This window comes from Bison bison, unplaced genomic scaffold (assembly GCF_000754665.1).
Source record: "Bison bison bison isolate TAMUID 2011002044 unplaced genomic scaffold, Bison_UMD1.0 scf7180017864307, whole genome shotgun sequence".
Classification (NCBI taxonomy): domain Eukaryota; kingdom Metazoa; phylum Chordata; class Mammalia; order Artiodactyla; family Bovidae; genus Bison; species Bison bison.
This window is the reverse complement of record NW_011494879.1, coordinates 4892658-4905297: the sequence shown is the minus strand read 5'-3', so window position 1 is coordinate 4905297 and position 12640 is coordinate 4892658. Positions and strand designations below refer to the sequence as shown.

Genomic DNA, 12640 nt, shown 5'->3' with positions numbered 1-12640 from the left:
TCCCTCCCTTCTTGGAATCCCATTTGTACAGTGTTTCCCCAGCTGCTCTGTAACATCTGATTGCTTGTTTGTGCTTCTTAACACACTGTGGGACTGTCTCTGGACGCAAGTCCTTGGACTAGCTTTGTCAGTCTGAATTTGCATGAGGATGCACTTGAACATGTATTTTTCTTTCATGCATTTCACATCTATGAAATGTTTTACATTCTCATACTCAATATTCTAGTGAGTGGTAGAAATAACTTCAGGCTTTTTTTTCTTCAGAGGAAATTTAGTCCTTCCTTGGTTCTGGAAGGGTCTTTTGCCTGTAACAGAACTGATTGAATGTCTCTTATGAGATAAATGCAGTCCAAGTCCTTAAAAATGAACTTGTTCACTGTCTTTATAAAGGGACACCTGCTAACATCTGCGTACTGGGTGGGGAAGTTGAAGATAGAACTCTACGGTGTATATATCAAGCCTGGCAGTTTTCTCTGCTGAAAAAGACACGTAAGACCTGCTTTTAAGTAGGCCTTGAGTTATCTGTACAGGATAAATAATGACCAGTAAATTCAGTGGAAGGATAAGTAAGTGGAAAAAAGTAAATGAAACAAATCATGGCATCTATGAATAAATTGTTGAATACTAGAAAAGAGCCAACGTTGTGTGAGCTTAAAGAAAAGTCAGTGTTGTAAAACAGGAGAATTTCAGAAGATGAATTATCTTTTTCTCCTTAATGATATCAAAGTGGATTTTACTTTTGTTAAACAGATTTTAAAATCAGACTTGGATAAAAGACTATATCTCAAAGAACAAATAAAACCAAGACAAAACAAAATTTATTAAATACACTAAAAAACTAGATAGTCAAATTAGCAATATATTGAATAGAATTGAGAAATAACCTGACATACAGAAGAAGAAGAATAGATGTTGGCTATCAACTTATAAAGGACTTCCCTGGTGGCTCAGATGGTAAAGCGTCTGCCTCCAATGCGGGGGACCTGGGTTCAATCCCTGGGTCGGGAAGATCTCCTGGAGAAGGAAATGGCAACCCATTCCGGTATTCTTGCCTGGAAAATTCCATGGACAGAGGAACCTGGTAGGCTACAGTTCATGGGGTCACAAAGAGTCAGACATGTCTGAGTGACTTCACTTTCACTATCAACTTATAAACTTCAGGAATTCTTAAAGCAAAAAGCTATTAGCAGAATCAGTAGGTGTGTTGGGCCACCTTGAATCTTGATGGACTTGGAGAGGTAGCCTAGGTCACGTGTTGTTATCTTAGTGTAATGAAAATAGGAACTAGCTACGTATATTTTTAAACTGCCACATTTACTAAGTAGTTTAACGTAGCAGATTTCAGTTTATTAATAAGAATTGGTAGAAGTACAAATTCATGTGATCCAATGTTCACTGGAGCTTCATAACCCCGTCTTCATTTTTATCTTAGTCATTACCTTTTTTATTTCCCTTATCTGCTATTCTAAACTTTCATCACTCTCTAGCTCTAGGGGTGGGCTACCCACTATCAAAGCACATTACTCCGTTGACTTTACATAAAGCAAGTTTATTTCTCATTCACACCCAGCCCACTGAGAAGGGGGCCTCTGCTCCCCACGACCATTCAGGGAACCAGGCTTCTTTCTTGTGGCCCCACATCCTTCAGGGTCTCTAGAATCCTCTTGATTAAATCGAGGGAATGGCATATCCCGTAGTGAGCTGAGCCCAGAGAGAGCATGCCTGCCCTCCACTTTCTCTCCCATTCTGTTGGAAAAAACTAGTTACATAACTCCACAATTTAGAGGATAGTGTACATTACTAAAAATATGCATGTGATAGGATCTTAAGTATTTCACTAAAATAAAAAATTTTCACTTAAATATAATTTAAAATATTTAAGTATGTTGAAGAAATACAACATAGCATTTTACAGATGGACAACCTGATGTAAAACTCCCAGTTTAATATTTAATTTTTATCCACTAGGAGAAAACATCTGAGCATCATCAGTGAACTGGTACAAAGAGATAAATCAGCTCAAGGAGACCATTGTGGCCGAACTAATTTAGAGTGCTCCCTTTTATTTTAATGTGCGCAGAAGAGAAAAGAAGCATTTAGTAAGCCTTGAGTGTTACAACACATGAGCACAAGAGATCCTGACTTGCTCCTAATTAGGGTAGATACGGGAGCCATCCAAAGTGGTGTTGGCAGTCTGAGGAAGGTAGAGCTGAATCTACCGACCCGTTCTTTGTGCTAAGCTCTCCAGTGCCCTGAAGTTAGACACACAGGGAATGAAGCCAGGCTCTTGCTGAGGAATCACGTGGGAGCTCTTCTGTACCAGCCAGTGTAACTTGCAAAGGTGTGGAATGCTGATATTGTGTGTGTGTGTGTAGATAGAGAGATAGGCTCAAGATACATTTAAAATGCTGAATAGATAAAAGGGACTTGCCTCTTAATAAAAGCTTCTTTTTCCAGAAAGGTTGAAAGGCTAGGTTGTCAGCTGACATGTTGGCCTCAGGAAATAGATACAAGAGAAGTATAAAACAATTAAATAGCTTTCCTTTATATCAGCAATAACTGGTTAGAAAATGTCATAGATAAAGGATCGGAGTTTCAGAAGCAATAAAAACAATGAAATGTTTAAGATAACATGTAAAAAGAAATGGAGGGACCTTTGTGTAGACCTTTTGGTAGTAAACTATGAAGCTTTACTATAGGACATAAAAAAGACTGACGAAGCATCTTGTTTATTCAGAGAGTAACATTCAATGTTGTAAAAACAGACCTTTTTCTCTAGTTAACCTTGTAATGCGGTGGAGGTTTTGAGGGAAATTAGGCAAATTGAGAAGTTTCCCTGGAAGTGTTTGAGAGGAGCAGATTCAGTATAAAAACATATACTGCTTGTCAAGCAGACATCATTTGAATATTGTAGGACTGACATAGGAATAGCCAAATCCAAGAAGCCTGCGTAGAGAAACAGATCTCTGGATCTGGGATATAAATGTACAGAATGACAATGCTGGGACTATGCGTCAATGAGGAGCACCCCTCTCGGTTACTCAGAAAAAGAAAGGTGAATGCTTGCCTTCTTGTAGATGGAAGCAGGAACAGATTTTGGGTGACAGGAAGGAAATGAATTCTGATTGGAATATGTTGATCTTTGTGGAGCTGAAGTGTTGGTTAATGCATCCACTAAAAAAAGGTATATGTGATATCTATTTTAAAAGATACATATAAATATATATAAAAGATATATATTTTCCATTGAAATCAAGAATACATTTTAGAGCTAAGCACAGAGCATCAGATACTCAGTCGGTATCTTATTACTGGCTGCCCCGTGTGTTCGTGCAGTTACCATTTTTTTGCATCGGCGCGGTACGTTTTGCTGGGGGCTGAGTACTCTGTAGGTGACTGTCCTGTCAGTAGAAGAAGGGAGGGACTGTTTGTTCTAAAAGCTTCATTCTGGCTCTCTGTGCTCATTGAGCTGAGTCCTGGAAGGGCCCCTGGTGCTCTCTGCCATGCCCAGTAACTATGTTGTAAATAGTGTTGGCATAAATTATTCAGCTGATAAACCATCCATAGTGTTCTGCGTATCCTGTTTCAGCCGGTGGGGGGCTGTCTTCTGACACCTTGACCTGCATTTGGTTAGGGAGTGCGTTCCGCCCAGCTGCTACTCATGTAGTTCAAGTTCCTGGGAGAAAACAGGCACGGTCTCTTACGAGGTTTGCTCGGTCTGTTCCCCTCCCTACCTGAACCTTTCCCCCTGATTGTTTTTTCCAATTTATTTATTTTTAATTGAAGGATAATTCCTTTACAGTATTGTGTTGGTTTCTGCCATACATCAACATTTTCCCCTGACTTTATGTTTGTTCACAAAGCAGTGTGGTATAATGATATTTATCAGAGAGATCTGCAGTGTTCCCTTATGACTCTAAAAATTTGATCAGTTCAGTTGCTCAGTCGTATCTGACTCTTTGCGACCCCATGCACTGCAGCACGCCAGGCCTCCCTGTCCATCACCAACTCCCGGAGTTTACTCAAACTCACATCCATTGAGTCGGTGATGCCATCCAGCCATCTCATCTGTCGTCCCCTTCTCCTCCTGCTCCCAACCCCTCCCAGCATCAGAGTCTTTTCCAATGAGTCAGCTCTTTGCATCAGGTGACCACAGTATTGGAGTTTCAGCTTCAACATCAGTCCTTCCAGTGAATATTCAGGACTGATTTCCTTTAGGATGGACTGGTTGGATCTCAAAAAGCTGATCACTGGCCCTCAAAGTCCACGCCGTGTGTGCCAGGCCTCGCCTCTCTGCCTGCCTCGTCTGATGCTGCAGCCGCATAACTGCTTCCATGTTCTCATGCTTCTTCTACTGCCCATAGGCTTCTCCCTGCCGGAAACACCCTTCCCAACCTGCCCGCGTGTCCAACTTCCTGGCTCCTAGAGGCTCAGATGAAGTGGCTCCTGTTCCAGGTGTTTCCCCATAAACTTGCTTAGTTTCTTTGCACGTGTCTTCAAATGCTTGGCCCTTAACACTTTTCATGTAGCTACTTGTGTACCTGTTGAGCTCCTACTTCAGTGAGCAGGTTCCTTCAGGGGCAGTGCTTAGCAGTTAATTATTGCAGCCATCCAGTACCTTCTGCTGAGCAGTGGTTCCGGTATCTATTGAACGAGGGTTTTATCAAATATCTGCTGTGCCTCAGATACTGTTCATGGCCTTTGTCCTGTTGCTGTTTTATTTAATCCACACAGTGGCTTTATTATCCCCATTTTATAGATAAGAATTTGGAGGCTGGGGAGTTAAACAGCTCCCCCGTGTCCACAGTTGATGAGTAGTGGAGTCAGGACGTTTTCTGGCTCACGTGTCCAGCTGCCTGTCCACACCTCTCTGCCCAGTTGTCCAGTCAGCATCTCGCACTGAACTTGCCTGACCCGGACTTCCCAATGCCCCTGTCCTGTTCTTCCTGCATTTCTTCCCAGCCAGCTCTGTCGTCCTTTTCCTTTCCTCTGGTCAAAACCTTTGGTGGCCTCAGGTCTCAAGCCCTGATTCTGATCCACTGTCGAACAGTCGTCAGGTCCCGCTGTCTTTGCCATCAGAAGACGACTGGGATGCACTACGCCGGGTCTGTGCTGTCATCCTGCTCTGAGATGCTGTCCTTGCCTCTTACCCCTCAGCACCCCACAGCCCTCTCTACCCAGGGGCGAATATACCTATTAAAAGCTAGTGAGTGCCCTGCCTGTTGGCCTCCACGGTCCCCAGTCTCTGTTGGGTCTCAGCCCTGTCCTCACAGTCCCTGCAGGAGCCTCCTAACTCTGTCCCGACACGTCTGTCTTCAGCATCTGTCCTGTCTTTACTCACCGGCTCCAGCCACATCCCCGTCCTCACTAGCCTCCCAGCAGGCCAGGTCAGCCTCACCTGGGCAGGGGTGCTGGTGAGCCCACCTCTGCAGGGCTTGGTCCCTGACTCAGCTTCTCTGTGAAGCATCACCCTGGGTGAGGCCAGTCCCCACTGGCCTCCTGGCACTCCTCTCCCCACCCTGTTTTGTTCTTCTTCTCAGCACACAGCAGCAGCTGGCACACCGTGTATTTACCTCTGAGTTCGGTTGTTATCCATTCCTCCCCTGTACACAAATGAGAACCCTGTCTCATTCACAGCTGTGTCTCCAGCACCTGGTGCCTTGTAGGCGCTCATGAGACGCTTGTTTTCAAAATGAGCGGGTGAAGGGCCTGGATGGATGGATGGATGGCTCTCGGAAGCCTTTTCCTCCCCTCTCAGGATGCATTCTTTTGGCTTTAGGTCCGAGGGGTTTGTTGGTTTCAATGGGTTTTGCTGTTTGCAGACGAGCCCCTGAGTACTTTAGACATGCCTGAAAGCGGACAGGTCAGTTTGCTCTGTTGTCAGGCCCCTGTAACCTGGTGGCATACTGACCTTGTATCGTGTGTGTGTGTGTGCGCGCGTGCTTGTTGCTCAGTCGTGTCCAACTCTTTGCAACCCCATAGATGGCAGCCCATGAGGCCTCGCCGTCCATGGCATTCTCCAGGCAAGAACACAGGAGTGGGTTGCCGTTTCCTTCTCCAAAAGTAACTATAGAAAGAAAGAAAGTGAAGTCTCTCAGTCGTGTCCGACTCTTTGCGACCCCATGGACTGCAGCCCACCAGGCTCCTCCATCCATGGGATTTTCCAGGCAAGAGTCCTGGAGGGGTGCCGTTTCCTTCCCCGCTTGTAGGTGCTCGTAGTTGCTTTGTAGCAGTATCCTTAGAGTTTAGCAGTCTCCTGGAGATGACAGAACGATTCAGAAAGAGATTGTTCTTTTTCAGCATTCATTCTCTAGTGATGTTTACCTAGAGTTTGAGTTTGACCGCGTGGCAGAACTAAATCCTGTAACTCTCATTGTAGAGAAAAAAGATGGTGTGTAAAGGTTTTAGTTGACTAAGAAAGTTAATTTGCATCTTTTTAAAAAATGATAAGAAGTCTAGAGTCTCTTTAGTTCTTTACGTCTGATGGGTATATATTTTCTTATATTACCTGAAGCTGTTTTATCAGTTGAGTATTTATTTTGAATAGCTAGATTCCATATTTTTCCAGTTCCAAGTAGAGTGCCGGGGGAGAAAGTGTCTGTAACTCCACCTCAATCTAGCGATGTTGCTCTGCAGAAGGTACAGGTGGCTCCATCCAGGCCCCCCTTTGCTGGATGAAGGCACCGAAGCCAATTGCTTGCCCTCTCCCATCCGCCTTGCAGCCTCCACCCCAGGGAAACAGGAGAGTCTGGTTCACAAAGGGCTGGCTCAAACTTTTTAGGACCTGGAAGGCGATTAAATAGTGAATGCGAAGCAAACAGGTAGTTAAAATGTTAATAAAGGTGTTAAGTGAAAACTGTGAGTCACTCCTATTGTCCCCATTCAGGTATTCGCGAGCACAATGCACTGTTAGGAAAACCACCCCAGTTGGTCTCTTTGTAAACCGTGGGAGTGTTTTCATTTAGAACCATCTTCTCTACACAGGAGGTTGTGTGTGATGGGTGAGGCCAGTCCTCCTCTCCTTTCAGTCCACTCTGTCTCCTGGTCTCTGTCCTGTGCTTGTGCTGGACTCATCTGGCCACCTTCCCCTCTGCTTGACTCTCCTGAGCTCTCATGAGTTTGTTTATCCTGTGCCAAACTTTTTTTACTTTCATTTATCAAATACTCCTTCAGAGTCACTTCGCAATAATTTTGTCTTCTGTCATTTTATTCTCACATTCACCACTCCCTGACCCCAGCCCGTGACAAGTTGGACCAGAGGCTGTGGAATGACCACCGCTTTAAAACCAAAGGAAATGTTCAGGCTTAATGATTATCTGTTAAGGAAACAGTAGGTGATGTGAGACGTTTTTGCAAACCAGTCAGAACCTTGAGCCCAGTTACTTGGCAGGTAGAGCTTTCCAGGTGGCACAGTGGTAAAGAATCCCCCCGCCAGTGCAGGAGACATCAGTTTGATCCCTGGGTCAGGAAGATCCCCTGGAGAAGGAAATGGCAACCCACTCCAGTATTCTTGCCTGGAGAGTCCCATGGACAGAGGAGCCTGATGGGCTACAGTTCATGTGGTCCACAGAAGTCGGACATAGCTCAGTGACTGAATGTGTGCATGCATGCACACACAAACACACACAGCAGGTACCGAAGGTGCAGAGGTGAATAGGGCAGGGTTCCTGCTGTTAAGTAGTCCATGGGTTTCGTGGTGACCGAAAAATAAGCCAATAATTACAGAACAGTCTGGTGACTGTTTTCAAGCACAGAGGAGAGCAGACATGAGGGAGGGAGTCTAATCAACTTACATAAGGAGTGATGGGTCTTGAGTGGGCACTCAGAAGGTTGGGTTTACGTGGCAGTTTAGAAATATTCACCCAGCACATATCCTGGGCCAGGCACTGTGCTCGGCGCTGGAGGGTCGGTGGTGAAAAAGACCATTCGTTCCCTGTCGCATGAACCTTCTAGAGTGCAGACAGCTTTTAAAGCCCCTCCATAACTGGGTAAATGAAGCATCCGTGAGTGTGAGAAATTCTTTGAAGAAAGCAAACAGGAAGCTAAGATGAAGTGAAAGGTGTGTGTCCCATTTGGGCAGAGGTGGCTTCCTGGGCGGTACAGCTGCCCACAGGCCTCTTGTGCAAAGTGACTGTTAAGCTGAGACTTGAAGCAGGACACAGGTCGCCCTTGCAGAGCAGCTCCAGGGAGTGTGGTCTGGGTGGAGGCCAGCATTTGGAGAGAATGGAGTATTTGTATGTGTTCCGCCTTCTTTTTCTTCTCCTCCTTTTTTAATACTTACTTATTTGTGTATGTTTGGCCGTGGTGGGTCTGCATTGCTTCGCGGGCTGTTCTCTAGTTGCGTCAAGCAGAGCCTACTCTCTCATTGTGGAGCACGAGCTTCTCATTGCGAGGACTTCTCTAGTTGCAGATCACATGACTTAGCAGTCATGGCATACAGGCTTCATTGCCCTGTGGCAGGTGGGATCTTCCCCGGGCCAGGGATCAAACCTGTGTCTCCTGCACGGCAGGCAGATTCTTTACCACTGAGCCAAACTGGGGAAACCCTGCTTCCGCGTTCTTTCCGCCCCCGTGAGGGAGCATAGTTCTTAGACACAGCAGTACAGCCTCGCAGCACCCAGTCCCCCAGCTCAGCTCACTTTCATGAGAGCCTGCACTCTGCATGCCCGGGTCTCCCAGGTGACAATGGGCACAATGAGACCATGCATTCAAAAAGCACATATAAATATTTGCCTTTGGGGGACATCCGATACACATGAACTGAGCAATTTAGTATGTCACTGAGTTGAAAAATAAATTTATTATTTTATTGGTTGTTTTTATGATGTTTTAAGGTGATGTGAGAATTAAAATCCAGAGCGAAGGGTATTTTCTTATTCCTTTTTGAGCTAAACTATGAAATAAATTTAGGCAGGTGAGAAAAATGATCCTTTTCCCCTGGAGAAATCGAACTTTCAAGGAATTTTTTGTAATCCTCAAAGGCATGTAAACTATCTTCCAAGGTTAAAACGGCAGCTGGCTGTTGAAGGCAACCTGGGGGAGCATTTGGCTGAGGAATAATCTCCTGAGAGAGAGTGGTATTCACCTCGGAATGGACTTTGAAGGGAACCGAAGAAGTTTCTCTCGCTAGTACTTTGCGTTTAAGAGCAGTCGTCATGTGATGGGGTCTCTATGAGATCTTGTCTGTTAGGTAACGGGGAGTGACCTGCAAGTTCTTGGGGCCGAGCTCTGTATATCTCGTGCCAGTGGTGGTTCAGTTGCTAAGTCGTGTCCGACTCTTTGCGACCCCTTGGGCTGCAGCATGCCCCCCGCCGCTCCTCTGTCCTCCAGCATCTCCTGGAACTTGTTCAAACTCATGTCCATTGAGTTGGTGATACCATCCGACCATCTCATCCTCTGTTGTCCCCTGCTCCTCCTGCCCTCAGTGTTTCCCAGCATCAGGGTCTTTTCCAATAAGCTGGCTCTTGGCATCAGGTGGCCAAAGTATTGGAGCTTCAGGTTCAGCATTATGGGTTAGATGATGCCCTCTTAAAAGATATGTTGAAATCCTATCCTCACGGTCTCCTGTAAAGGACGAGCCTCTTCTTAAAGCAAAGCAGAAGCCCATATTCCCTGTCTTCGGTCCCTTCCCCAGACTCAGCAGCCCTGCAGTTCTTTCTTTAGAATCCCTTGGGGTCTTTTTTTATGTTAAAAAAGTTTCAGGATTTTGTAGTCATATAAGCAGAATAAACTCTTTCATATATCATAAGTATAATTTTAAATTTCTGCTTTTAAAATATTTATTTTTTGGTTTTTTTTTTTTTTCCCACAGCCCAATGATGATAATTACCCAGAAGATCACTAGTTTGGCTTATGAAATTCATGATGGTAAGATTTTGGAAATTAATCTTTCATCACTGAAAAAGTCATATTCTAACCACCTTTTGTTTGAGAGATTAGCATAACTTTCTGTTGTTTGTTAGAGGAAGGAAACGGAGGAAGGGAAGATAGGAAAAATACTGAATTCTGCTTTGGCTTCCCTGGTGGTTCAGATGGTAAAGAATCTGCCTGTAATGCAGGAGATGTGGGTTCGATTGCTGGGTTGGGAAGATCCCACCGAGAAGGGAATGACTACGCACTCAGTACTTTTACCTAGAGAATCCCATGGACAGAGGAGCCTGCCTGGTAGGCTACAGTCCATGGGGTCACAAAAAGTCAGACACGACTGAGTGACTAACACTAGGTTTCTAAAGTGTGCTCATTTTCCTTCCATAGGGTCCATGGGGTCACAAAGAGTCAGACACGACCGAGTGACTAACACTAAGGTTTCTAAAGTGTGCTCATTTTCCTTCACTGTGTATTCTTAATTTTACATTCAGTTCAATGACAGAGTCTGTGCTGTAATGAGAAAGAAAGGGACCAGTTATACCAAAATTGGGATTATGGCATGAATTTCAAATGAGGAAAGTGATGCAAGTGTGAATGGGAAGAAGTACGCTTCTTTTCTTGGGAGAAAGCGTAACTGATAAATTGTCTGTTTTTATTTCTCAGGGATGTTTCGGAAGGATGAAGAGCTGACACCGTCACAGAGGGGATTAGCGGTCAGGTATGTGCCTATAAATCATCTCCCGCTGAGGTTCCTGCTGTCTCTGCTGGGACACCCGTGTACTCAAAGCCAAGTCTGACTTGTCCTCCTCAAGGCTCTTAGTTCATGAGAACCAAACCTCCCTCCGTCTGCAGCAAGTCTGGCTGGACTAGGCCTGCCTTCATAGGCACCCACTGAGTACTATCATCGTACCTCCTGTGTACATATCCTGACTCCCAACGGGCTCTGAGTTCCCGGAAGACAGGGAGACTGCATGGTCTTCATGTAGTAATTATGAGTAATAATTGCAGCTACCGTTTGTAGATCAATGACTTGATAGCAGGTCCTGGGCTGCGATATGTTAATATAGCACAAAGATGCTGTGTTTTGAAGTAATGAGGAACCAGCAGGATATTCACCTTGTTGTTTGAGGAATTCCTTCTGCGGTAGGCTGCTATGTCATAGAATCCCCTATGGATTCTTCTAAGGACTAGCTTAATTTCTTGGCAGGGCCTGCCTTAATCTAGTGTAATTAGAGATAAGGTACTCATTTTACTTGAAAAGCATCCTGCAAGCACCTTGTTTGCTATAAATCTGGGACTAATATATGCATGGCTGTCAAAAGAAGGAGATTGTGCAGTAGGAGGCCCTGCCCGAAGTGCTCACCTTTGATCCCATCTTTAAAATGACTGTCTTTTGATGTTCACTACAGCCAGCCTTTATAGATCAGTAAATATGCACTTGAATTTATTTGTTTGGTGAGAGGTTAGCTTGTTCTGGGCTCTGTGATCCTTGTGAGTCCTTGTCCATCCCAGGAACTGCTCGTTAATAGACAGTCCTCCCAGGTGGCCTCCTGGCAAGACCCCAGAGCTGGTTAAATTCAGCTCTGCTTGTCTGAACAGTGGAAGGAGGCAGAGAGGACTCCTTTCAGATTTGCTACCCAAACGTAAAAGCACAGAGCTCATTGTCGCCCACAGTTCTCTCACATTTCCATGCACAGTTGATATCAATGTTTATGGAATGAAGAATGAGTCTTCCATTGATACCATAATTAGAGTATTACAGTTAATGTTCAGTTCGAATTTTAATTGCATGTATTACAGTTATTGGCTTCTTTCCTAACATGACTTGTCATTTGATATGACAGTTGAGCCAGAAATGACTTCAGCAAGTTTCATAGATCAGAATTATCTCCCATCCTTCCAAATTGTGATACATTGTTGGATATGGTAAGATGAGCTGCGGCTTAGATAACCTGGTGTTGTTCTGGTCTTGAAATAAGCAGTGTTGAAAATGAGGCTCCGTTGCTGGAGCATAACGGGCTCTTTGCAGCTTTGTGACGACGGGCACTTGTGCTGTGTGTGAGGTGGTGATAAAGTCTCTATCTCAGCCCAACATGGGAAGAACTACCAGGGAAAATCTGCCAGAAACACCTTGCTCCCATCATTTCTGAGTCCTCAAGAAAAAGTACTTAAGGTTCTAAGCGCTTTGAAATGTAGAAAGGTGGCTCAGTGGTAAAGAATCCGCCTGCCAAGCAAGAGATGTGGGTTCGATAACCTGGATTGGGAAGATCCCTTAGAGAAGGAAGTAGCAACCCACTCCAGTGTTCTTGCCTGGGAAATCCCATGGACAGAGGAGCCTGGAGCATAGTCCATGGGTCACAAAAGAGTTGTACATGACTGAGCGACTAAACAACAACAACAACAAAATGTAGAAAAATTTAGAAGGCATTTTGAGTAAGTGGTGACCTACCTGAGTGTCAGGTGGAGCAGAGCACTGTTTTCTCTTCGTTTTATGATTATAAAAATACTTATGAGGAGGTTCTGTTGACTCCTCTTGGCCACAGAGAGCGTTTGGATGTTTTTTTTTAAGATCATGTGTCATCTTAGAGAGGCAGATGGGGCTATAACACGTTTATGAGCCTCCTTATCATCCCCAGCTGTAGCTGCTCTTTTATTTGTGGTGGTTTATAGTTGTCAGTGGATGGAAGACTTGACAGATGGAGCTGTTTTTATATATATAATATATATATATATATATATTTTTTTTTTTTTGGGTGTGGCAGGGCTTTTTTTT

The 12640-nt window shown here is 44.6% G+C and overlaps 1 protein-coding gene across 1 annotated transcript in view; it reads left to right on the top strand.

The window, feature by feature from the left end:
- The window catches only part of MBOAT2 (membrane bound O-acyltransferase domain containing 2), a 105778-nt gene that overhangs the window by 78162 nt on the left and 14976 nt on the right, over positions 1-12640 (top strand). Inside the window, exons 7-8 of the mRNA XM_010852109.1 lie at positions 9812-9867; positions 10531-10585. Of these exons, the coding sequence (XP_010850411.1) occupies positions 9812-9867; positions 10531-10585 (111 nt within the window). The remainder of the gene's footprint in view (positions 1-9811; positions 9868-10530; positions 10586-12640) is intronic.